This window comes from Myodes glareolus, chromosome 4 (assembly GCF_982192425.1).
Source record: "Myodes glareolus chromosome 4, mMyoGla1.1, whole genome shotgun sequence".
Classification (NCBI taxonomy): Eukaryota; Metazoa; Chordata; class Mammalia; order Rodentia; family Cricetidae; genus Myodes; species Myodes glareolus.
The window spans coordinates 19,611,888-19,639,592 of record NC_142029.1 but is presented as its reverse complement, the minus strand read 5'-3'; the positions used below and the strand labels follow the sequence as shown (position 1 = coordinate 19,639,592).

At 43.8% G+C, this 27,705-nt stretch overlaps 1 protein-coding gene across 2 annotated transcripts in view; it reads right to left on the bottom strand.

The window, feature by feature from the left end:
• Uaca (uveal autoantigen with coiled-coil domains and ankyrin repeats) overlaps positions 1-27,705 on the bottom strand; it is an 84,341-nt gene that overhangs the window by 13,436 nt on the left and 43,200 nt on the right. For both annotated transcript variants that reach the window (XM_048423708.3, XM_048423709.3), the window contains exons 2-13: positions 25,836-25,969; positions 20,674-20,762; positions 17,431-17,495; positions 16,626-16,683; positions 15,092-15,162; positions 14,887-14,993; positions 11,703-11,884; positions 9,748-9,785; positions 6,843-6,911; positions 4,861-4,968; positions 3,227-3,259; positions 2,394-2,492 (exon numbers count right to left, since the gene is read on the bottom strand). In XM_048423708.3, coding sequence (XP_048279665.3) covers positions 2,394-2,492; positions 3,227-3,259; positions 4,861-4,968; positions 6,843-6,911; positions 9,748-9,785; positions 11,703-11,884; positions 14,887-14,993; positions 15,092-15,162; positions 16,626-16,683; positions 17,431-17,495; positions 20,674-20,762; positions 25,836-25,969 — 1,053 coding nt within the window. The remainder of the gene's footprint in view (positions 1-2,393; positions 2,493-3,226; positions 3,260-4,860; positions 4,969-6,842; positions 6,912-9,747; positions 9,786-11,702; positions 11,885-14,886; positions 14,994-15,091; positions 15,163-16,625; positions 16,684-17,430; positions 17,496-20,673; positions 20,763-25,835; positions 25,970-27,705) is intronic.

Genomic DNA, 27,705 nt, shown 5'->3' with positions numbered 1-27,705 from the left:
GATGTCCACAGGCTAGTGCAGGGTCAGGGTGCGTCAGCTCCAACAGCTTAATGCTAACCTTCAGCTTAGGGGGCGCGGCAAACACAGCCCAGTATTTGACACCTAAGTTAGTGTCACCTGCAGCCCAGCATTTCACAGCTAAACTAACTCACCTCCAATGTCAATGCCCAAGTGCAGGCGAAGCACATGGAAGGGTAGGCAAGCCGTTCATGCTACACGGCATTTAATATTAGAGTCTATGATCATTCACCACACGGACTTATATGTGTATGTGGCGGAGGACACAACACACACAGGAGTTCGAAAGACTTAACTTGGCTTCCTTATCTTTTCTTAATTTCACAATTAAAACATAAAACTAGCCTCATTCTAAAGTGCCCAGGTTTTTTCCGATGATAAGATAAATACCTACAAATATTTTGGTGTGCAATCGCTAGGAATATTGTGGACACACAAGTCATGCCTGTGTGTCCAGAGATATCAAGATTTACAGACTCTCAGATCTCTCACATGGCAGAGTGTAGAGCATGGCTTGGACTATGTACACCCTCCCACGGGTTTTAACCAACTGCTGGACTCTTTGTAATGTCCAGCAGAAGGCAAACGCATGGAAGCAGCTGGTATATGGAATTACTTTAGGAAAATAACAAGAAAATGCAGCTCTACATGTTCAGTAGGGAAATTCCCCATTAGCTCTTTATTTACTGTCCTTTCGTTTGTCGATGCAGAGCTCAGGAGCATGGACATGGAGAGTTTCTGTAAATGGGGAGTCTGAATTAAATGACTCATTTTCTAAGGACATGTAAGTAGGCCCTGGAATTTTCCTTTTGCTTAAAAAAAACTGCCTGTATAAAAATTCATCACAATGAATATGCACTGACTCAGGAAAATGCCCCCATTGTCCTGATGGGAAAGTGACTAACCAGGGCATATAACATGATCACACCCACTGAAAGAGGAAATAACACACAAATTATGCAAAGGAAACAAAAGACTTTGGCCGTGTGCTCATTAACACTAAGACTACACTATCTACTTTTAGTTTAACAATAATTTTTATTTTAAAACGTAAATAAATACAGCAGTTAAGAGCATTCATTGCTCTTCCAGAAGGTCCAGCTTTGATTGGCAGCACACACAGGGCAGCTCACAACTGTGTGTAACTCCAGTCCCAGGAAATCTTTCTGCTCTATGGGCTGCTGGTATGTGGCACACAGGCATACATGCAGGCAAAACATCCATACACATAAATCATAATTTTCATAAAAAACATATTCTGGCTTTGAGATAAGAAAAATAAATGAATTTCCTCTAGATTAGCATGGCCTTATTGAAAGTTCTAAACTTGATGCATTTGTCCAAAGCAACAGAAAAATGTGACTTTCTAAGACAGGCCGAATCTGCCTCCTGATATTGAACTGAAAACTAAACAGCAAGGAGATTTCAGGTGTCAGGCTGTGATGAACTCACGAGCACCCTAGGGCAGAGAAGAGCACAGCAGAGCAGTTCGACAATGCCAGGTTCAAGCCCTGGCTCTGCCATTTCCCATAGGGGAAGCCCCTTTCTGGGAGAATCTCTGTCCAAAACCCTCTGAGTACAGACAAAAATAAAGCCTTCACATGGGATTACATGTGTGTCAATGCAGGCATGTTGCACAGAGCAGCCCCCACCTACAGCCAGAGTTCTAATAACACTGCCTACTGCTCGATTTCAAATCCAGCTTTAAAGTGGCATCCACGAGTGTGAGGAAAAACAGAAGACAATGTCACCAGCTGGTTCTTAAGCTTATAGAGCTGTGTTTCTAAATAGCCTTCGATGGCATCCGTAAATCTAAAACCATGATTTTTGTCCTAACTTTTAAAAGTTACTGAAGTATCCCAATTATTACCTGTGCAGTGCAGTGACCTTCCACATGTGCACATCTGTCTAAGCGAACCCAGAGCAAAACAGAGATGATTACAGCCGTCTGGGAGCATCGCCATGCTTGACTGCAGCGAGGAAACCCTGCCCAACAGAGTCCTTCCCGGGAGCCGTGGGCATCACTGCTCACTTACATAACACCTTCCTATCTTTACAGTGATACCACTGTAAGGCCACGGGCTAAAACAACACGTAAGGCTTTGAAAAAGCACAAATAAACACTGAAGAAGATTAGGGATGAGAGCCTAGAAAGTGACTAAATGTCACCTACATGTCATTCACTAAAATGTTCTCACCGAGCCTACAAAGTCTATGCAGTTAAGGAAAGCCACCCCAGCTCTGCCAAAGTGGCCACAAACTCAAGGGCTTTAAATAAAGAGCGGATTCGTAATTCAAGTTCAATTCTGACACCAGCCCCATTCCCACTACCCACTGTAAAGAAGAATAGAGGAAATAATTTAATCTTTCTGTACCTCAAAATATTTAAATCTGTTTCTCAGAGCCTCAATGGTTCTTAAGCTTTCTTCATATTGCTTCTCTTTAGCTGCCAAAAGGGACTTCAGTTTTTCTCTCTGAAATGGAAAGGAAAAATAAACTGGCCCTCTGTTTGAGACAGGGTAAACATTTACTTTGAAAATGTGAACTGGAATTATGCTGGGGACTGGCTGCAGAGAGTCTACAATCTGGTAGACTTTATTACCAGAACTTCTAATTTATAGAAATGTACCAATAAAGTGTATCTCTCTATAAACAATATTGTTAAAACATTTGAAATTTCATTGTTTTAAATCAGTGTTTTCAGACATCTTCCTTATAATTAGATTTGTTTGTTTCTTTAACAAGTTTTATGAAAACTACATTCAAAACAGTCTTTCAGCCGTACACAGCTTCTGTTTTACCTTCCAAACTTTTACTTTAGTAATTAAAATGCTGTAAAAAACATACAGATGAAAACTTACGCTATACTATTAGCCAGACCCAAAGGCTGCACTTTGAGTTCAGTATGTGCAGTCTACATCATGAAAAGGTCTATATGTAAAGTCTATATGGAAAATGTCTATATGTCATGTCTATATGTAAAGTTCTTTGTACATCTATACATAAAGTACATATTATGAGGGGTTTATGTGTAACATCTACATATAAGTCTATACTATGTTGAGTTCTATATGTAAAGTCTATACTACATAGAGTTCAGAAATAGAGTGCTTGTGTCCACCTCGATCAGGGCCTGACCCTCCACTTCAGTGCCACCCACCCCCCCCATTTACAGGCCATCTGCAGGTCTGAAAATGTAGCATCCTACCTCACTCTCCAGATCATCGGCGACCATTACTTCCTAAGGGTAAGAAGATGAAATGCATTTTAATTCTTGAACATTTTCCTTAAAGACATGAGCCCAGAAAACACCTTAAGGCTGAGTGTTGCATGCCTTTAAGATTGGGGACAGGATGTGAGGAGCTATGTCTCTGGGTATGTCTGTTCTGTGAGCTGTCGTTCATGCTACTCACTAACTGCAAAAATATTTTGATTCTTGAGTCAAGAGTCTCCCCGACTCACCTGCTCTTCCTCCTCCTCTGTCAACAATCCTCAGTCCTTGTGATTCCCATCGCTCTCTTCTCTTTCTGGGTTACCTATTAACTCAGAGGCTGAGGATCTTACCTGTTCTCCCAACTCCAAATTTTTATATTCGTCAAGTCCTTACCCTTCGCTAGATTATGGGATATTTTTCCAGTTTTATTTTTGGAATCCGAATGTTCCTTCTTTAAAACATTCTATTTTTAACTCATAGATAAAACATCCTTTTATCTTACGGATAATACTAACAGTGGACAGTCTGGAGATTTATTTTTGGATTTCCTTTCTCTGCACAATCCATTGCTTCTGTGTTCCTCCAATATCTGCTTGGAATCCACATTCTGGGGCCGAGGCTCTCTTAGGCTATCTGACACTTTGGCTTCTCCTCAATTCAAGAATGAGTGGAGAACTCAGGAGTTGTACACTGAGTGTGAAAAAGTGACTTCAGAGTGAGACGATGCGACTGGGCCAGCAGCTAAGGACATCTAAAATCTACAGCAAGAGCAGAGAATGGTAGCACTGAAAGGACACCGTGGCATGCCTCCTCCTTATGAACAGACACGTGCCTTGAGAATTCCCCACGACAACTCGTCTCGGATAAGACAGGCACTCAAAGTGCGACTCAGCTGAACTGGGCTACAAGTATTTTCTCCTCCCCTCCTAAAAATAATGACATATAGATACTTCTTACTTTTGAACTTTCTTATACATCCATTTGAAAAAAGATTTTATTTCACTTTGAATTATATGTGTTTACGTGTGCATATGTGCACATGAGTACAGGTGCCTGTGGAGGCCAGAAGAGGGTGTTGGATCCCCTCGAGCTGGGACTACAGGGGGTTGTGAGCAGCTGGGCATAGGTGCTATGCATTGAATCCAGGTCCTCTGCAAGAGCAGTATATGCTCTAACCACTGAGCCACCTCTCTGGCCCACACACCCAACTCTGTACACCCCAGAGGATGCACCAACATGTAGACCACTGCTTCTGGGATCCTGCTTGGAGCAATACCCTGAACTACCTCCTCAGCCCATCTGGCTTTCTCTCAAAACTCAATGAAGCAGGATCTCCCACAAGAAGGCCCCTCAGGTGCGGCAGCCCATGGCAATCTGTCCTCTCACCTAACAGCCCACTGTCAGTCTGTCAACTGTCCAATGCTACTCCATATGTATAACATTAAATGTCTGAAGTGAAGGGTTTGACCCCAATAAGATTACGACACCCAGCAAGTACCACCAATGAACTTCACCTCCATCAGCACCCTGACTTGAAGAGACAGGTCCCAGGCAAAGAGTGACTGTGGATGATTGCTACAGCTGATAAGACAGCTTTGGGTTTTCTTTCTTAAATTCAGACTATTTACCTCATTCAGTTGTAACTGTAAACCATTGACTTTATCCAGGAGTATTCTTTGCTCTTGCTGAATTTTCCTCAACCTCTCTCTCAAATCTTCATTTTCAATCTCTAGATCCTTTAATAATAAAAACATAATAAATCAACATAACAGAGCAATGCCACAAGAAGACTTTGAAGGTACACTGCTATCACATACAGATGTGCATCGAGAAAGCAGTTTCAAGTATAACTGATATTTTTTTGTGTGGGGGCTGAAGAGATGGCTCACCAGTGAAGTATTTTCTGTTCTTGCAGAGAACTTGAATTAGGTTCCCAGCACCCATGCTGGACAGACATCACCTGCAACTCCAGATCCAAGGGGATCTTCTGTAGACATCCACTTCACATGCATACGCACACATACACACGTGTGTGCATGCACACACAGAATAAAAAAATCTTTTGTTGTTTTTAAGTTTTCTGTTCATTTTGTTTTGCTGGCTTGCTGGGTTCCAAGCCCAGGCCCCGCAAATGCCCTACACAAGCCACACCCCCCACTCACAATACTATAGTTCCAACAACTCTCACGATTGAGAAATCTAAAACCCAACAGGAATATATATCACTGCTATAATAGCTGGGAAGTACAAGCCAAACAAGAGCACAGAATCTCCACTGTGATAAGTGAAACCTAGAAGCAACTTAATGGAAATAAAGAAGGTTGTGTGCTTTTAGCTTCTGCCTAAGAATTTCCAAACTTATAAGAACATCCCAGTTCATTCCTCAAACTGATACTTATATGATGGCTCTGACAAAACATTATAATTTCCTATATAAGGGCTCAGTTCACACATTTTAAGTTTTTAGTTTTGTATGTATGTGCAAGAATGCACACATTCCCCCCCCCCCCACACACATAAACACGAATGCAATCCTCCCAGAGACCAGAAGAGGGTGCTGGGTCCCCAAGAACTGGAGATATACAGGTGTGAGTCACCTTTCATGGGTGTAGGAAACTGAACTCAGGTTCCCTACAAAAGCAGTATGTGCTCTTAACCATTGAGCCAGCTCTCTACCCACTCCCAAAGCCCTTTTTTTTTGGGGGGGGGGAGGTGGGGTCTTCCTCTATAGCCCAGGCTGGCCTTGGACTCATGACAATCTTTGTGCCCAGTTTCCCAAACGCTGGGAATACAGGCACAAGCCACCACATCCAGCGGCAGTCTACTTTCCTAATGCTACACAGTAAGGTAAAAATCCAAACAAAGTGCTTTCATTCTCTCATACTGAAAGCAGCTGTTCAAGTCAGTTCAATAGTGGTGCAATCAAGAAACTAGTTAAGGTTCTTTCTATGTAATAGAAAGTAATAAGTCCTCCTGATAACTTTAACCAGCATGAAGTGAAAGTTAGCTGAGTGGAATTATTTTTTTCTTAACCAAAACAAATACTAGTTTAAGTTCAGGTTTTATTTCCTTGACATTAGTGGCTCTCACTTGTATCACCATAATTTTCTAAAATGAACATAAATGTATGGCTTATATGATGATATATTAAATCATGTATATTTGTTTTCAATGGTATAGGCTTTAATTATGTAACATTTGTGAGAAAAGTGAGTTCCTAAGGAAAGTACTGGTGAGAAACCGGCCACAGATCACAGCGAGTTCTCCTAATGCCCCACCCACCTCGCCATTATCTTGTTTATTCTCTTCTTCCCACTACACACAACATTCAAATTGTTTTCCTTCTTGAATTACATTTATTTATTTGATTTGATTTATTTAAATAGGGGGCGAGGGAAAGAGAGTGAGAAAAGGAGAGAGAGAGAACACCAAGTCTCATACGTGGAGGTCACTTGCTAAAAGTGGACATTTCTCCTTCCACTACTCGGGACCCAGGGATTGAACTCAGGTCACCACACTTGGCAGCAAGCTCCCGTATGTGCTGAGCCCTCTTGTGGGCCCTGCAGTGCTGTGTAAGGCAGGTAGCACACACTTGCTTTCCCCTTCTTACCTGAAAGCTGCGATGCTCCCGCTGATTTGATTTCACGTTTCCTTCATCTTGAGTGTGTGACAAACTCCGCTTTGGGAAGACATTAAGAAACCACAGGTTAGGATGTATGAAGAGACAGAAAAGTACGTTTTGTCCTAACAGGTGGTTCTCACTTTCCTGATGCTGTGAGCCTTTGACACAGTTACTTCCTCAGGTTGTGGTGACCCCAACCAGAAAATTAATTTTACTGATACTTCATAACTGTAATTTTGCTACTGTGAGAATCATAATGTAAACATCTGATATGCAATCTCTGTGAAAGGGTGGCTTTCAGTTCATCCAATGTTACATTTCCCCATTCACAACACAAGGTGGCAGTGTTTCCACAGATGAAACCCTCTCCAGAGATACAGGCATTAAGTAAATTAGAATTTTAAACTTTTACTAAGGATGCGTCTTAACTAAAGATACAAACATTTCAGATGGAAAATATGTAAGAGACACAAAACAAAACAGTCATTCTCTAATCGCCACCCACCACGCAGAGGAAGAAACCCATTTAAAAACGTCCGGTGGAGGGAGACCGTGCTGTTTGAAAGACAAAGCTTCTTTACTTTTCTGAGAATGGCTGGAACAAAACCTCAAGAAGCCAGTGAAGGGAGAGGCTGGCAACGGTGCAGCTGATCTGCACCAAGAGCCCACAGAACTGCACTGGAGATGTGTCTGTTTTTCTCCACTTGCGGCTCTGAAACTCTATTCCAGCTTAGAGATTTGCTTTAACACAACGCAGCGCAGCAGTTGACAAAGGACAAATAATCCCCCTTGCTGCTCACCCACCTCCCTCTTTAAACAGGTACAACAACTGATCAGAGAGCCACTTCTCTGCTCTTGGGCTGCTTTCTAAAGTTACTAGTTCAGTTCTCCAAGGTGTTTTTGTTTGGTTTGTTTTTGTATGTTATATTGCTGGTTTGAGTTTTGGTTAATCGAGTTTTAAAGCATCACTTGACCATAGGTCTGATGGAGAATCAGAGGTGGGGTTCCATTACAGGAGCACTGTAGCCATAATTTGGTCTGCACTATTTTCCCAGGCACCTGACGGCTCTCCACTCCCTCCATCCGACCACCACTCCCCGCCACCCCGTCGCCATCCTCACACAAACTAGATCAACTCCAATCATTAAGGCTCAGGCCCTTCCAGGCACCTCTGGCTCCCTGAGGCCGCGCTGCACACTGAGGACTTCCATCCTGCCTTCTGCTGGTCGGAAGTCCTCTGACAAGACACATACAAAGTCCCGACCACACCAAAGCCTTCTTGATCTGGCATCTGGCCTCTTCACGCCTGTGCACACCACTGCAGTCGCACTGGCCTCTTCACGCCTGTGCACACCACTGCAGTCGCACTTGCTTAGACGCGCACCCCCACAAAGGGCCTGCTCCCCTCCCCCCCGCGAGGTGTCTCTCACAGCTCCTGATCTGTGCATCTTTATCCCTCCTTGGAGTTTTTCCTCACTGATCTGCCACAATGCCATGTCTTCTTCCTCTGCGCATGCGCCTCTGTTCCTAACCAGAGCACTCCACGAAGGTGGGGACTCAACACACCACACTTTCCTCAGCGCTCAGAATGGCAACTGGCACCCTGTAGGCAGTCAAGCCAGCCAGTCTGCCTTTGAGCACTCCATTTGGGTTCTCTGGCACTAGACACATGTCTCCCAGCAAAGAACAAATCCACTCTGTGACTGATTTCTATAGATACATTCAATAAATTGAGAAAACATGGGATTTGAAGTCATTTGTCTTACTGTTCCCAGCACAATACTGACTCCTTGCATTCATTTAGATAACTCCTACATCACGGACAAAGTTTCATTTTCATTCTAATAACCAATGCTCTTGATTAGATAGGTGTGCATCTCAGAATGCATGCTTCAGCTTCTCTGGGGGTCAGAGAAGACGACAGACACTATCAACAGACAAGACCCATGCATGAGTGTGCATGCGCTCTGATGGAGAGGATGGAAGCCACGCTGTAGCTGCAGCAGGCCTTGGAAGAGGCAGAGGATGAGCAGTGAGCACGTAGGATGCTGGCAAAGTACCTGGTTCCGTCCTCCTCAGTTTGGAAGTGAGCAAAGTGGGAGGCCTGCAAGGGAGCAGCCAGCAGGAGGGGGAGCTGCCACCAGCACTAGCTTTGGAGCCGGGGGTGTCCTGAACCAAACCCCACTCTAACTTGGAGAGATGAGAAGACCGTGTTAAGACTGTCACTCAAACTGGGACATGAAGCGGGGGTCACGTGAGAGTTGTTAAAATTAGTACCAAGTAAAGTGTTCTGCATAGCGTGCTTTTTTTTTTAATTAGCCAAGCCCTCAATTAAATGCATATGGAAAAGACATTAAAAAGAAATAAAACCTTTCATAGTGGTATTGACATCACAACATTTAGTCAGTTTTCAGCAGGGTGTGTTGGTACAGGCCTGTTATTCCAGCATTCACAGGAGGCTGAAACAGGAGACCACACGACCAAGGACAGCCTGGGCTACACAGCAAGACACTTGCCTCCAAACCCCAAAACAAATCCACTTTTTCCTTCATTTCTTATTCCACTGAAAGAAGCTTCTAAAACAGTACAATCAGCTCTGTTGCTAAAGCTAAAATCCCTTGAAGAATCTCAGTAAGGATGTTCGAGACCCCATTTGGGATATAACATCCTACTGGAAACCTTCACTGTAATTAAAATCCCTTGTCTCAGGCTGAGAGACCCAGGATTTAACAGGACCTCATGCCCTAAGACCTACACCGTGGACAGTGACAAACTGAGGCAGATGATACATGGTTAAACCCAAAACCCCACATGGACCACTAACCAGTCTTAAGGAAGATATTAGCTAAAGAGTACAGTAAAACAGTTTTTAAAAAGTTGAATAAAGGCACACCTGTTGCAAAGATGCTCCTTTCCTCCAAAGTTCTCTCCCTAAGGATTTAAAGAGAAAGCGCATGAGACAGCAGCACATAACTTAGAAGTCATCCCCCAACTGCTCCACCAGGGTCACAGGGTCACTCAGGCAGACAGGCAATCCCCAACTGTTCCACCAGGGTCACAGGGTCACTTGGGCAGATAGGCAATCCCCAACTGCTCCACCAGGGCCACTCAGGCAGATAGGCAATCTCCAATTGCTCCACCAGGGTCACAGGGTCATTCAGGCAGATAGGCATTACCCAACTGCTCCAACAGGGTCACTCAGGCAGATAGGCAATCCCCAACTGCTCCACCAGGGTCACAGGGTCACTTGGGCAGATAGGCAATCCCCAACTGCACCACTGAGACAACATCCAGTTTTCTTTTACAGCTTTAATCTTCCTTTAACACTTAACTTTTTAATTTACTCCCAAAACTTTTGTTTAACGCAGTAGTGAAATAGTCTGTTTTGCCTACCAAATTAGCAAAGATTTGTTTAAAAGGATGATATTCAAATAAATAGAAAGGTAATTATCAATATATGCAAAATTTTAAATAAATTTGCATATTTTGTAACAATTAAAAATGTAGGGAGTGATCTTTATTAAGATTTATTTTATTTTTTATATGTGAGTGTGTGGGGAGGGGCACGTGCCTGCAGTGCCCACCGAGGCCATCAGATCCCCTGGAGCTGGAGTTACAGGCAGTTGTGAGCCTTCCAACGTGGGTGCCAGGAACTGAACTCAGGTCATGGAAGAGCAGCAAGTGCTCTTAACAGCTGAGCCGTCTCTCCAGTCCTCCAGGGACTGATCTGGGCAATTATAAAATATGTAAAAATATTTATAAACACACTAGTAAGAATCTAAATAACTTAAGCACCACCTATCAAAAGCTGTTTTGGTAAGCTAAATTTAAATAAATGGAATTCTGTGCATCAATAAAAATTACACTACAAAAATATTTAGGCAGGAAGAGCCTTGCACATGCACTCCATAAGAAGGCTTAGGTCCAGTCAGAGCCCAGGTGCCCTACATGTCACTTTACAGCTGAGGAACAGACGGGAAGGGGCAAGCATCAAAATGTTCATGGAGGCTCCACAGCTGGGTTGTTCTGCAGGTTCTAGCTTTTCCTAAGAAACAGACACATACTTGGCACAGGCATTTGGCATGTGCCACATGAATATTTTAAATACACTGACACTTTCTTTAAAGCAATGCTTTCTACAAGCTAGGGTTATAAAAGCGGATCGGTAGCTGAGAGCACTTACCACTCTTGCGGAGGACCCAAGTTCAGATCGCAGCACCCACACTGGCAGCCCACAACTGCCTGTAACTTCAGGTCCAGCGGATCTGACACCCTCATCTGGCCTCCGTGGTCAACAGCCCTAGTGTACATATCTCCCCCCACCCCAGGTATAGATATATGCACATAATTTTGAAGAAGTTAAAAAAACAAAACAACCTTAGGATCTCTATGGGGTCAGCCTAGTCGACATAAATCCCACAGTGGCCAGGGCTACATATCCCAAAGCAAGGAAATAAAAACCTTGGTAAGTATAAAAGTTGATCACCTCACCCCAAGTCCTTATTAAAACATTAGCATGGGTAATTTTTATGCATTCATTATGATATTAGTAGGATACTCCTGTTGCCTCTTCTCCCTCAGCGTAAGTCAGTCCACAGTGATCAATCAGAGCAGGCTGAGGAATCAGACCATAGTGTGGCCCAGCAGCCTTGAAACAAGAGGGCAGCTTCCAATCCCCAAATGACAGCTCACAACTGCTCTGGCTATTGGGGGATCTGGCGCCCTCCTCTGGTCTGCACAGGTACCTACACTCACATGCACAAACCAGTACCCAGACATACATATTTAAAAATAAAACCTCAAAATATTAAAAAAAAAAAGATGTCCCTTATAGAAACCTGCCGGCACCTTTGTTGGTGTTTTCTGATGCTGTCTTCAGTAGGTTCAGAATGTCCAGATTGTCACCAATTCTCGCATAGTAAGAACTGTCATGGCCAAGGGCATCTAGCAATGTCACATCAGCACCATTTTTAACCAGGACTTCTACAGCATCTCTGCAGCCGTATTCACAACCCAGCATGAGAGCCGTCCTGAAAGCAGATAGAAAAGTCAAAACCTTGCTGGAATTACATAGAATATTCCAGAAGTACCCTGCCAGGAAAAAGGGCAGACCCAACCTCAAGAAGTTATATTTCATATGGACTCATATATTTTATCTTGTTGTATTTTGACTCATCACATTTCTAAAACAAAAATCCTGTTGCTTTGTGTTTAGCAGTAGAAAGAAAATTCTAACCTCTTTTGGCTACTGTTTGTCAGTCTCAAACTCACTGTGTAGTGGAGAATAATCCCACTGATCCTGCTGCGTCCACCCCAGTGCTGGGCTTACAAGCATGCACACCACACCTACCCTTCCATCACCTAATACACTTTAACTATGCCAGCCACTAAATTAACCTAGTTTATTCCAGTTCTTCAATGTCCTATAAATAATGACTGCAAAAATCTTCCCTAACTAGTTGTGGCCCAATCTGCTCAAAACCCAAATGTTCACATGCTTCTGGTGAACTGACCCATGTCACACAAACTCCCCTACAAATTCCACCTCCAGCGGAAGAAAGCAGATTCTTTTCTTGATGTCTTGTTTAAGGGAGCCCTGGTGGGGACACAGCTAGGGTGCTTGCCTAGCATGGCCTGAGTTTGATTCCCCAGTACCTGTAGGCCGGATTGTACATGCCTGTGATCCCAGCACCCAGGAGATGGGGGTCTGGGGACCAAAAGACCAAGGACATTCTCAGCTCCATGGCAAGTATGAGGCCAGCCTGGGATACATGAGACCCAGTCTTAAGTAAGTAAATAAATAGAACAAAGATGCTAGGGTGGAAGACCAGTGCTTCCTCCCATGCAGGCCTTCCAGAAGCACACCCCGCTGATCACGGACCTTCTCCTCCTCTGTATCCACCCCCAGCACATGAGCACCACAGACTGTAACCACAGGGAACAGTCACAGATTAACTAAGTTCTCAGGCAGAGGCAGCAGGATCCTGGACACCGTCTTGTCAAATCTACGCTTAGCACTGAGGGAGCTGACACTTGAAATACTGACTGATCCTACATCTAATAAGACGACTCATCCATCCTCTGTTTAATAAAATGACTGATCCTGTATCTACTAATGTGACTTAGCCTACATCCTACTAAAGCAACTAATCCTATACCTATAATGTTTTTCTACAGAAGCTCTATTCTATAGCCACACCCCCTCCATGACTGCTATCATAAATGTCTATACATAAGAGTTTAATAGTTTTCTTAGATAAGAAAACATGCTAAAGATAAGAAAGGAAAAACTTAAATAGTGTCAAAACCGTATTCCCAAAGTCATCCACTATCAACCCTATACAAACACCCAGCACCTTGCCTCACTTTGAGGTGAATTTGCAACAAAAGCAAAGTTCTCTGAGAGATATAAGACAGATAAGAATACCAGCATTATAATGGGCTCAGTGTGGTCACCCTTCTGGAATCAGAGTGTAATATCTGCAGAAATGTCACATTCTCAATCACACTGGTGACTTAAGAATGTCCTTCTTTGAAATTTGTGAAAATAAAGGGGACTCGCAGGTTGGGGGAGGGCAGGGAGCCATGGCAGAATGTAACCAATATACACTATATGCTTGTATGAAGACCACAGTACCTACCATGTGGAAGGAATCTACACCAGGAGAATTTTAGGAAATATCTCAAAAGGAAATATCTGAGTAATAAAATTCAAGGTAAAACTTTGACACCTAAATTTTATTATACCCATCTACTTCCAATGAGTTACAAACAATAGGACACGTTTAGAAGAAAAAACTAAGTAAAAGGGCATTTGTTAGTAATTATAAAAACTCAGAAGTTTTGATTATAAAATATTATAATAAATAAACTAGTTGAGGGAATATTTTCCAGTTATTTGTCAACAGAGACTTAGTGATCAAAATTATAATTCTAGTGTAAGCAAGCATTGTGACATAATTGATCAAGAAAGGAGACAATTATGGATAGAAATGACTAGACCATATCAACTGAAATAGCATTAAATATGGCAGTATCAGTGAAGGGACCCTGTCCTGGTTAGCTTTGATTGACAACTGAGCCAGTCTACAGTAATTTGAGAAAAAAAGCCTCAGTTGAGGAATTATCTAGACCAGATTGGCCTTCAGGCATCTCTGTGGGGGATTTTCTTGATTATTTTTTTAAATATTTATTTATTTATTTATTTATTATGTATACAATATTCTGTCTGTGTGTATGCCTGAAGGCCAGAAGAGGGCACCAGACCTCATTACAGATGGTTGTGAGCCACCATGTGGTTGCTGGGAATTGAACTCAGGACCTTTGGAAGAGCAGGCAATGCTCTTAACCACTGAGCCATCTCTCCAGCCCCCGATTTTCTTGATTATTAATCAAGGGTCCAGCCCACTGTGGGCAGCACCATCCCTAGGCAAGTGGTTTGGCCTGTATATGAAAACTAACTGAGCACACGCCTGAGAGTCAGCCGGCAAGCAAAGTTCCTCCATGGTCTCTGCTTCAAGTTCCTGCTTGAGTTTCCGGCTTGGATTCCCTCCATGACAGATTACGTCCTGTAAACTAAAATGAAGCCATCCCTCCTCCCACAAGGGGCTCAGAGAACTCTATCATAGCAACAGAAAGGAAGCCAGAACAAGACTTTGAGGCACAAAGCGTACTCGGACCTGGAGACGACACCGTGAGCCTGCTAAGGAGAAACTCTGAGGGAAACCCAAAGTGGCCAATGTCAAATCCAGGATCGCCAAGAGATGCTTTCATCTCAAGACAATCTCTCATGTAAAGAAACACTAGCTTTTTTAACGTCTTTATTTGTACCTATTACTCTAAAGACCTTTAGAGAGTTTTAAATAGCCAGGGTAGGACTCCTCTTTTCCGACTTTTCCGACCCAAATATGGGCCCTTGTTGCTGCTTTTCCTCAGCATTCACCCAAGGACAGAAAGTGGGGTGGGCAGACCAGGTTATAGCAACGGTGTCACGGACCTCCAGCTGCTACAGGAGCCCCCATAAGAGAATTACCTGTTTTGCTTGTCTCTGGAATTGATATCTGCCCCTCTGTCTATCAGCAATTGACAAATTGTCGGCCTACACATCTGTGTCGCCAGAACGAGTGGGGTCCGCCCATCCTAACAACAACGAAAACAACCGAGGTTAAAGCAACAAGTCTTCCAGAACGCGAGTGATACAATGTATGGGCTGAGATGCCAACCACCAACCAACTTACTATATCTTTGGCATTCACGGAGGCCCCATGGTCGCAGAGCAGCTGGATGCTGGAAGGACAGTCTGCCATGGCTTTGAGAAACAAAGGGGCGAGGACAAATGGTGAACATCTGGTGACATTCGGGCTTTTCTGGGTTCATGGGAGGCAACCTAAATCCTTCACTTCAAGCTACCAAGCTCCACATCATCCACACTCGGCTACGCATGGCAGACATCTATTTTCTATCTTAAAACTGATCAAAGAGAATCTCTGTATAACAGCTAAATTATTTATTGGCTTTGCAATTATTTATTGGCTCTGTAAACAAATAAGAGAGGAAAGGTGATGAATGAGAAAGTGAATGCCATAAAAGTACCATAATTGTTGCTATTCCCAGGGGTGTGAGGCCTCTTCTGGCCTCCATGGGCACCTGTACACATGTGGCATTCACCTACACACACACACACACACACACACACACAATATAAAATAAATCTTTTTTAAAGCTGAAGGAAATTAAAAGTTTAATACAGGCCTCCTTAGCCTATAAAAAAAATTCTCTATATATGAAAAGTTATTCAACTTTCAACTCTAACTTTAATAACACCGAATAACAATGCACACAACTTAGACACTGAGTACAATTCTTGAAATATGAGGTTTCTCGTAAATACCTTTTCAAAATATTTTACGACATAGATATGTGAGCTAGTGCCAAACCCCCAAATAAATAACGGCTCCCCCGTAAGTTCAGAGATCAACCTGCTACGGCTAATTATAACTGCCTGCACAGGTCCTGGCTTCCCACTGCAAATAAGAAGGGGTTTACAGAAAAGGCCTTTCCCACTTCTCCCAAATTCTCTCCCCATCCCATGCACACACAGTGCTCAATACTCCTGGCTAATAGACATCTCTATTATTTTCCTTCAGATCTTTCCTATCTACCAAATCTGTAAGTATTGCCTGAATGGATCTTCTATTCTTACTTTCCTTTTAATTGCATGTGTATGGGCGGGGGGGGGGGGGGTGGAATGATGTGCACATGCATGATCTACAAAGGCCAGAAGACAACACACTCCTGAGAACTACTGTTACAGGTATCTGTAAGCTACCCCACATGAGTGCTGGGAACCGAACGAGGTCCACTGTATGAGCAGCAAGCATTCTTCATTTCTGAGCCATCTTACCAGCCTCTGGATAAAGATGCAATTTGTAATGTAGACGCCTCTTTTACAGATGCAATTTATAAATTTCAATTTTGTTTTGTTTTTTGAGACAGGGTTTCTCCATATAACAGTCCTGGTTGTCTTGGAACTCCTTCTGTAGACCAGGCTGGCCTCAAACTCAGAACCCCGCCTGCTCCTGCCTCCTGGGTGCTGTGATCAAAGGCGTGCACCACCAACAACCAGCACGTAAATTTCAATTTTAAGCATACAAATTCTTCAATACTTTTCTCCACAAATTATCCAAAGAAATTCATGATGAACCCTTGAAATTGCCTTCAAGGATCCCATGTTTCCCGGAACCACTGTGCCCGGAAGGGACCTCTGCTCACCTGCATCGTGAAGGGCAGTTCTTCCCTGCAGGTCCACATGCTCAGTGGGACAGTTGTACTGTTGAAACAGAGCAACGTGATGATGGGGGGGAGGGGGCTGGTCTTAAAATTCAAGAGCCACACTTGAATGAACAGCTGTTATTTCATCTTAAAATATTCCACTTATCAAAGAAAGTAAAGGCGTTCAGACAATCTACTAAATATTTTGACGTGCAACAAATAAAATAATGCCACATAACTGCGAGCTAAACAGCGTTTCACCAGACAGGAAACATATGCCCATTACAATAGTGTGGAGTATTGAAAAGATGTCATTGTTCCTTCCAGCAAGAGTTAACACAAACTACTGAATTGGGAGAATGAATCAGTTCTAAGTGTCAACACAGGGCTGGACACTTTGGCCAATACCTTCATTCAGCCAAGTAGCTAGCACAATCCTGTGGTTGCCCGAGAAAGACTCATGACATTACTATCATGTCATATAGTCATCGGTGTGGAGACATAGGAACACACAAACCCTAGGCTGTATGCTATCTCATGCCCCATTCTAGGCTACAGAAAACGCTGGTCTCCAGCTCACATCAACAGGAAGGTCAGGCCTTTGTTGTTTATTTTTAATACCCTGAGTTATGCGATGCACTTCCCTCGCATTGTTGTCCCTTATTGCTCACGCTCCTCCACAGAGGGCGGGAAAACTGTCAGTGAAGCGAGCGGTGAGCCTGCCCCTCGGATCTCACACTCTAAAGACACCAAGAGCACACTCAAGCTTCACAATCCCCCACTGAAGTGTTTCCAGCACACCTACCTGGAGAAGTTTTTGCAGACACAGCGCGTGTCCGTACTTAGCCGCCAGGTGAAGAGCATTCCTCCCTACAAGCAAAAGCAAACGTTTCAAGTCTGTGTGAAGAATTAGTTTCTTCACACAGGAATTTTAATAGAAATACGACATTTTTCTGCCCAATTGGTTGACAGGATATTCAATTTATAAACGGCCTTTCTGGTCCTAAGATGACAGACACTTTAATACTGCAGTGCAGGCACACACAACTCTGAAGGCGGCAAGGAAAAAAAATTCTGCATGTTCCTAAAGGGCAGGAAATGCATCCACATGTGCCACCCAACCTCCAGCACTGAGCAGTGCCTGAGACACAGTAGCACAGGGACAGGGTGTGTGTGTGTAGAGAGAGATACATATTTACATATGTATATATATACATATATACATGTTGTGTATATACATACATATATATGTATACACACACTCACGAGACACACACACACACACACACACACACACACACAGAAGATGTCTCAGTGGTTAAGAGCATTGGCTGCTCTTGCAAAGGATCTGTGTTCAGTTCCCAGCACCACACGGTGACTCCAACCATCTGTCACTCCAGTCCCAGAGGTATTTGATGCCCCTTTCTGGATACCACACATATTTCATGCATAGTCACACAAGCAGGCAAAATGTCAATCCACATAAAATAAAAATAAATCAATATTTTTAAAAGTAAGTAAAGCTATAGAAAGGAAAAGCAATCCCTAGATGTCACCTAGCATTTCTGGCTAGCTAGTGTGAGCAGAGAACGGAGAATGTTAAGAAACTGATTCCCAGGATGGTTTTCTCTCAATTGTCAGCTTCGTAAGCTAAACCTCAGTGTTGAGACTGTATCTCTGAAAACCAGACAGCTAGTTCAAATATAATGACTCTAAATGTACATTAAAATTTTGAAGATTAAAATGTTATTATGTCTACATTTAGTCGAGGAGAGGCGTGCGTGTGCCATGCTGAGAGTGTGGGCAACTTGAGGGAGTCGGTTGTTTCTTCCAGAGGGCCTGGTGACTCGGAATCAGGACAGTGACTTAGAACAAGGGCTTTACAACCTTGCGGGCCCCAAAGTGCACCTTGTAAAGGAAATGCCAAATAGGCTGGGGAGGGGAGGTCTTCAGTGAGAGAGGCTGCGGGGAAGGCCTTAGGGTGAGAGGCTGGGGGGTAGATCTTCGGTCTGAGAGGCTGGTGAGGAGGTCTTCAGTGTGAGAGATTGACTCGGAGTTCCAAAGAGGATGACACTGCAAAGAACACTGGGTTCTCTCTCTCTCTCTCTCTCTATTTGTGGGTGGAGGTACCCATGTCCCAAAGCAAGTGTGCTGTCAGAGAACAACTTCTCTCCTCCCTCCATGTGGGGATCAAACTCGGGTCGCCAAGCTTTGTGACCAGCATCTTTGTCCACTGCGCTATCTTTCTGCCCCTCTTAACTGTATTTCCACACACATACATCTCACTTAGATGGTAAAAGGTATAGGGTTTGACTAGGCTATGCCAATATCCAATCTGTAATGCTTTTCCACTTTTTTTCCAATATCACAATACCCCAGTATGCAGCCTGTTTTTCCAAGCACAGTGGCTAGAATAGAAACTACATTCTGATTGTCCTGGACTGACAAATACATAGGCTTTCAATCTGCATACAGTTTTATGTGAGCTTAGGAAAGCCCTACATTTCCCCGGGTCTCATCAGCCGGATTCTAACACAGAGCACAGAGAGTCGTGGTCTGTGAGCTGGCCCTGATGAGCACAGCCACCTGCGCCCACACATCCTCTAGACCCTCGGATGGGACTGCTTCACATGTCAGTTCACAAGCCGCAGACATAGCTCAGAGGGCTGGCAAGGGGGCTCAGTGGGTAGATGTACTTGCCACCCAGCCCGATGGCCTCAGTTTCATTCTCGGGATCCACATGGTAGAAGGAGAGAATCAACTCCTGCTTTTGACCTCTGACCTCCGCATTTGTGTTGGGGCATGCGAGTGCTAACTAACACACACTCACCCATACAAATTATAAATAAAAATATAAAAGCAGAAAAAATGGTTACCCTAATTAATCAAAATCTAATGCTCTCATTGAAGAAAACCCAACAGCTGTGTTCAAATACTTGCATGTTTACCTTAAATGTGCAAACTCAGCAGTGAGATTTAAAGACAGACAGAGGTAAACAAGAGACAAGTTAAAAAATAGATTCCAACTGTCTATAAACAGCCCTTGTGATACTGCCAGACAAACCCAAGACAGGTTCCCTATGGACACTGTCCGTTATGGGGCCCAGGACAAGTTCCTGACAGCTCAGTGGCTGCCACCCTCGCTGGCTGAGGTGAGGACAAGATGGAGTAACCTGGGTGACGTGTGGAGCACTCAGCGAATGCAGAGCGGCCATCCAGATGTTCCAGGGACGACAGCTGTCATTACCGTTATCTACACTGCCGAGGCTGCTGTTTCTCCAGCAAAGAAGACATCCAAACGAATGCCAAACGACCTCACCAGAGAGGGCATGCACAGGATAGGAATATACATGAAACAGTCCCGGGAAGTCTCTAAACTGGAGCATTTTAGGATGAGCACTGAATGGCAGGTCTACCACCCCCCTGCCCTAAAGTCCCGGCTCCTGACCTCTCCCACGGTGACACTCAGAACTGAAGAGATGCCACCCATGCTGCTCTTGCAGAGAACAAGGGTTCAGTTCCCAGCACCCACATCAGGCAGCTCACAGCCAGCTCCATGGGGGATCTTACACCCACTTCTGGCCTCTACCGACACTGCACTAACATGGCGCACATACATACAGTCACAATACACTACATACGTGTAAAATTAATCTAAACACTAAATAGAAACTTCAGGATTTCACGTCTTAAGCTATAGTTAGGTCTGATTTGGAAGGTGAGGAATAGCTGGGGGTATAACTTCGGGTGGTAGAGTGCATGGCCAGCATATGAAAGCCTGGTTCAGTCTTTAGCAAGAAAGAAAAGGAAATGGGGGAGGAGGAAGGCAGGAGAAAGAAAGGGTAAGAGAGGTAAAGAGAGGGAGGGAGAGAGGGAAGAAGGGAAGAAGGGAGGGAGGAATAGAAGAAAGGAAGAGAGGAGGGAAGGGAAGAGGGAGGAGGGACAAAGGCAGAGGGAGGGGAGGGAAGAAAGGGAAGAAGGAAGAAGCAGAAGAAGGGAAGGGGGTTAATGATGGGAATGCCCCAGCCTCTTCCTGGAGAAAGCATACCTGCACTGTCACTGGTCGCCACATCAATTCCATGTGTGAGGATAGCGTTCAGACACTCTAGGTTCCCTTTGGATGCCACGACATGGAAGCTAAATGGGAGAGAACATCTGTTATGCCATGGAAACTAACAAAGGCAAAAGTTCATGGTGCTAGCGATGGCTCAGTGGTTAAGAGCACTGGCTGCTCTTCCAGAGGACCTGGGTTCAATTCCTAGCATCCATACAGTAGCTCACAACCAACTGCAACTACAGTCCCAGGGGATCCAACACCCTCTTCTGGCCTCCTTGGGTACCAGGCATGCATGATGTGCACAGACATACATTCAGGCAAAACACCCATGCACATTAAAACAAAAACATTCTACCAACATCATCCTTTATTTAACACACACACACACGAGCACATACACACACACACACGCACACAGTTGTTACAAAAAGCTTTGCTTTGTGAGATTGCCTTTACAGATACCACAATTTTTTGGTTCCCAAATCTGAAATGCTTAAAAAATCTGATTTATGAAACAAGACAAGGCATTCTAGAAATAACTCCTTAGCATGAAATATTTTAATATCCAACAGCTTTAATAAGAACTGTTTAAAATGTTATTATATAATATCATTAGCCCTGTAATTTATTGTTTCTATCAAAACCCTAGTGCTTGAAATTGAATAAAGTACACTTGAATTTTTCCTTTTGCCTGTTTTTGGCATGTGTGTATGACTGATGCATGCATGCACATGCATATGTGTCTGTGTGTGCGCATGTGCATGCGTGCACACGGGCACACAGAAGCCCAAGGCTGACTTTAGGAGTCTTCCTGGATCAGACTTTGTCTTACGGAGAAAGGGTCTCCCATCCGAGCCCAGGATTTCCTGAGAAGGCTGGTCTGAGTAGCCAGCCTGCCCAGGGACCGCCTGTCTCCACTTTCTTAGCCAGAGCTCAGGAAATGATAGGCAGGCGGCCACATGCACCCAGCATTTCCACAAGTTCAGGGATGAGAACTCTGGTCTTCGTGTTTGAGTGGCAAGCATTCATTCTCTAAGCTATTTTCCCAGAACCCATACTAAAACATTTTTATTTATTTATGAGATTATTTTGTTTGATTTAAAAATATATTGGAACCGCCCAAAAAATAAAGATACAGAAAAGGGTTAAGAGCAGAGCAGATCAAAGATTATCTCTCTTCAGAACTGGCAGCCTAACTCATGCTTTCTCCTTCTGACAGTGACTGACGGAAACACAGAATTCCGCCCCTGTGTCTGAAGTTTCTCACAAGCAGGTCTCATTGGCTAAGCTCCCTAACAAACTAAGTCAAGCCTGTCAAGATGCTAACGTTGGGGCTAGAGGGGGCTCAGCGGTTAAGAGTACTTGTAGGCATTCCTCCTTCTGGCCACACGGGCTCCCATTTGCACGTGTGTAGCATACATGCATACACATAAAATAAAAAGACAAGCTACATCACTTCGAGGCAGGACTAACACCCTCTGCCCCCTACTGTCCCCTCCACCCCTCAGCTGTACCTAGGCTGAGCAAGGTATCCCTCCAACAAGAATGGGCTGCAAAATGCCAGCTCAAGCACTGGGGATAAATCCTGGTCCCACTACCAGTGGCCCCACAGACTGTCCCAGCCACACAACTGCCACCCACATTCAGAGAGCATAGTTTGGGTGTATGCAAGTTCCCCTGCCTTCAGTCCTGAGTCAGTGAGCTCCCATTAGCTCAGGTCAGGTGTTTCTGTGGGTATCCCCATCATGGTCTTGACCCCTTTGCTCATATTATTGCTCCTCTTTCTCTTCAACTGAACTCTGGGAGCTGGGCCCAGTGCTAGCTGTGGATCTCTGTGTTTGCCTCCATCAGTTGCTGGATGAAGGTTCTATGATGGCAATTAGACTTCCCATGGGAAGTCTTACCCTCTCTGGGAAGTAGATTGGGGGGGAGGTGAGGTGGGTGGAAGGTGGGGGAAATTGGAGGAGGGGAGGAAGAGGGAGAGGAAACTGGTATGTAAAATGAGAAAATACTGTTTTAAAAAAATTTAGATGCTGATTGGGTGTGTTCAGTTTGGAAAAGCCATTAAATTGTACACTACTGAATGAGAGGCTCCCTTTAGATGCGTAATTTATACTTCAAGAAACCAAAAATAAAAGCTAAAAATTTCAACAACAACAACAACAAAAAGACAAGCTAACTCTAAGTATTTAAGTACTTAAGACACAGCTGACAAAATACCCCATTCTTTCTTGCCTCATCTAGTATTTTACTAACTCACCAAAATGCATTCAAATCCAAACTGGTGGGACAGGGTGTTGGGGTAAAGGACATTAAGTCCAAGCAGACATAGGAAGGAGGTCCTGACAGGAGCGCCTCCCCTGAAGGATGGAGGAGGAGGAGGATGTGGGAGCCTAAGCCCCACAGGTGGGCTCCCTCTCAGCAGGAGCCTGCACAGAGGAGCTCCAGCTCCCCACTGCCTGGTGCCTTAGCTCTCCCGGTGCCCCACCCCTGTCTTCACTACTCTCTGTAGATTAACGTTTTTAGCCCGTGTAAGTCCAGTATTGATTCTCTCCACGGTCTGCAGTTCTCTGCTCACTCAACTGCAAACCCAGTAAATGCAAAGGTGACGTGTTTTACTTTCTGTTATATCCCCAGACACCCGTGTCAGAAGTTACACTCTCAAATGTCTGCTAAGGAAAATACCGAGAGACAAAATCCAGAGCAGCTTGCAAATTCCCTTCCAGAAGTCACATCACTGCCCTGTGACTCTAGGACTATTGACAGGTGAGACACAAACTAGAGAGCAAGCCTTCCTCAGGGCAGCAGGGCAACATTCGGCTTAAATCAGAGGAGAACCATCAAGAGACAAATTCCTTCTCCATTCTAATAGGACAAATGCACTTGGACCATGGGCATCATTCACTCTCCCTGAGACCCGGAAGAAATCCACTGGACCCCGGAACACACCATATGGCCCTTTGGAGGCAGTGGCACCTCCTCCACACTAAGGTCCTGAGCCTCCTAAGGTTATGTCTTAGGAAACGCCAGTTTGGGGGTCATTTGTTTTCACTCCGCAGCTCACACACTTTGAAAGACTGTGGTCTTCAAAATAGTTGTCACAGAGGGCAGGAGGCATTGCCTATGCTGCCCCAAGCTATAAATAGCAGGGGAACTTCAGGAAGAGGACATGTCAATCACAGAAACATATGCACAGAGATGTATATGAAGCACGGGAAAGTGCTTTACAGAAATAAATACTCCTTTGCTACTAAGAGAACCTCCTCTTCCTCTTCTTCCTCTTCCTCCTCTTCCTTCTCTTCCTCCTCTTCCTCCTCCCTTCTTCCTCCTCCTCCTCCTCTTCTTTTTCTTCTTTTTGTTTGTTTTTTTGTTTTGTTTTGTTTTTTGAGACAGGGTTTCTCTGTAGCTTTGGAGCCTGTCTTGGAACTAGCTCTTGTAAACCAGGCTGGCCTCAAACTCAGAGTCTGCCTGCCTCTGCCTCCCGAGTGCTGGGATTAAAGGCATTTTATATTTATTTAGTGTGTTTCAGATGTACGTTCTATATTATCTCTAGTGGCAAAACAATTTTAATTTTAAATTTTAAAAGATATTTTTATTTTGAAAACATTTTGTTTTTATTTTTACTTTTGAAAATATTTGTGTGTGTGTGTGTGTGTGTAAAAAAGAATGTATAGTTCATACATATTAATTAAATGGAAAACATTTGCCATGTGAGTACCAGGAAGAAGACTCCTTCCTACAAAGACCTGGAAGACTAACAGGACACAAGTGTTCACCCCTGACCCTGACCCCGATTCTGTATGGCTCGGTCAGCACGGATAATCTCAGGACTGAGCTCTGATCAGAGAGCCCAGCAGATATTCTAGCCACCATTCCAGACCCTGGAAGGGCGCAGTCGCACTAAGGGCTTCACCGCTCAACATCTTAGCACTGGGGAAAGAAACTAGAAAGGCACTCACTTGTAGAGATTTCATTTTACTATCTGTACCATGGGCCATATCAAATAGCATGGAATTAAAACAAAATAGAAAAAGAAATAAAAATAACAATAACTTATTTCCTGTAGTTAAAAAGAATGCACTCAGGAAGCCGAAGCAAACAGATCTCCATGAGTTCAAGGCCAACCTGGTCTACATCTTGGTGAAGTCAGCTAAGGCTACACTGAGAGACCCTGTCGCAGTGAAAACAAACAAACAAACCAGAGGCTGCTGGATAAAACTGACTGTGAAGTCGGTAGTTTCCAGCTTTACTGCTGTTAAAACCTTCTGAATTTGTAATCACACTTTGCTCTACTGAAATATTATACATTCCAAAGTCATAATCGACATCAAGCAATAATGACTAACTTCCTAATATTCACTTCTATATTTAACATTGACTTCCGACTATAAGTTTTCGAAAGGAAAAAAAAAAAAAAACTCTGCAAGGCTGAGACAGGGCTTTTAGGAAATGGGACTTTTCACCCATGGTGCTGGAAGGGCTCCCAGCTAAGGCTGCAGAGGCTGTAATTAGAGTCTTAACAGAGTCAGGATCTGCACTTTAACCCAGCTGCTTCTGTTCCTCCAGAGAGAAATGGTGGAGATCTGGGATTGGTGGGGGAGAGACCTCTGGCTGAGAGGCACACAGCAAGCTTGGAGTCGGTTCACCCAAACATGGAGATGGGGAGCTCCCTAACCATGCTTATCCAAGGCACACTACATATTCCGAAGATCCTTGCTTTTCTGCCCAGTCTTGTCGAAACTAATGATCTAAATTAAAGCTCAGATTGAGGCTTGGAGGGAAGGACAGTGTCCTTTACAGAACGCGGCAAAGGAATACAGGAGAATGCTGGGGCCTCCTTCACTCAGCTCAGGGACTCCTGAGGTCAGAACAAGCTAGAAAAGTTCTGCAGACATCAAACTGTTTTTTCTACATGGTTGTTTCACAGATCAAATACAAGGACTGAAGAAAAGTCTGTCAGTGAAAATACCCCAAACAGCACAGGCTGTACAGGACCTAAACAGCTGGACACTGGGAGGTATTAAATGGAGGACAATCAGAACTAGTTAACAGTTCTGATTCTGGCTCGTGAAATCACAACGGGGACAGCCACGATTAACGGGCATTTGGATCCCAAGGCTCTACCCAGGCCCCAGGGACAGGGCAATACTCACGCTGATCTGCCTTCCACATCTAGTTTGCCTGGGTGGACGCCCTTTTTGGCAAGGATGGAGGACACTTTCTCCACATCCCCCCTTTCAGCAGCCTTCATCAATCGGTCATCATATTTATTCCACTCTGCTGATTGCTACAAAACAAACAAAGAAAAAGGATAAAGGAGCATGCTAGTCACATCGCATTAGTCAGCTCTCAAAGAGGAAGGAAGGGGAAAGGGGGAGAAGCTCCTACACAGTGTGTCACTCCATTTCCAGCTGTACCCCAAATTTCTTTCTCTCTGCTGTGTTTCACGAGAATAGCAGACCATTTATTTACTTACTAACTAACTTATTGGAGACAGGGTTTCTCAATGTATCCCTGGTTGGCCTAGAACTTGCTATATAGACCAGGCTGGCCTTGAACTCACAGGGATTCACCTGTTTCTGCTTCCTGAGTGCTAGGATTAAAGGCATACAATGCCTTTCCAAATACGTGATTCATTGAGAAGTCTATTTACCTTAAACATATAAGAAAATGTATGTTTTGCATGTTCAATATCCTGTTAGCTATCTCTGGGGCAAAGAAAAGAAATTAATAATTACTGATCACCTGCCCCAAGTCAGGCACAACACCTCAAGACCAGAGAACTACAATTATGAGATCCTCTTAACAGAAGAACGGAGTCATGTCGCCAGCATCAAATGACTTGATGTTGTAGCCGGGTCTTGCTCAGCTGCTCCCTGTCTCCCTAGGGCTCATTTTTTCACAGCTGTCTCTGGTTACTATCCAGCACCCTTAGGTATAGTGGAATGCCATGTGTACTGTAAGACACTATCTAATGCCTCCTATATCAAAGGCATTGTTAGAAAACAAACAATACTGTATTGTTAGAATACAAATGATATTGAATAGAATAAGGAATAAAAACATACATACACGTTAGGATAAAGGAAAACTTTTATACAGAAAAAAACTAAAGAAGACTCTAAAGCACTACCTTTTGTTGTTCTTATTTTAAAGAGACAGGAGCTCCCTATAGCACCCATGCTGGCCTCAAACTGGGGCCCATTCTCCTGCCTCAGTCTCCCAAGGCTTGCACCATCACTGCCAGCAGGTTTTGTATTTTTGCAAAAACTCAGCACATATATACTTAAAAGGAAGATGAAGGTAATTTCAAACCCAGGAGGAAGTAGCACACAAGACCTATTTTAATAACACCAAGGTTATGTCAGCTTTAATCAGAGAGCGCACCGTGAGGCAAATAACTTAGATCTCTTCTCAGTACACAGATGTGCCAAAACATGGAATGAGAATATAAATATCTGGGGCTAGAGAAACGAGTCAGTGGTTAAGAGCAGTGGCTGTTCTTCCAGAGGATCCAGGTTCAATTCCCAGCACCCACATGGCAGCTCACAACTGTCCAGTTCCAGAGGATCTGACACTCACACAGACATACATGTAGGCAAAACACCAATGTACATAAAGTAAAATTATTTTTAGAAAGAAAATATAAACATATATGCTTACATATATGTGAACATCTAAAATTGTGGATGTGGTATAACATTTAAAAAGGAGACCAAGAAAGAGTTAATATTGGATGATAAGATACATGTTTTTAAGAACATAAGATTTAATCTTGTAAAATATCACATTGAGGGTGGAGAGATGACTCAGAAGGTGCTTGCCACCAAGTCTGACAATCTGAGCTTGTTTCCCACGTCCACACAGTAGAGGGAGAAGACTGACATCCCCAAGTTGTCCTATGCCTCTGTACATAAGCTATGCATGTGCACACTCTCATGCATACACACATAAAGTTTTTAAAAGCCAGGAGGGGGTGGTGCACACCATTAATCCCAGCATTCGGGAGGCAGAGGCAAGTAG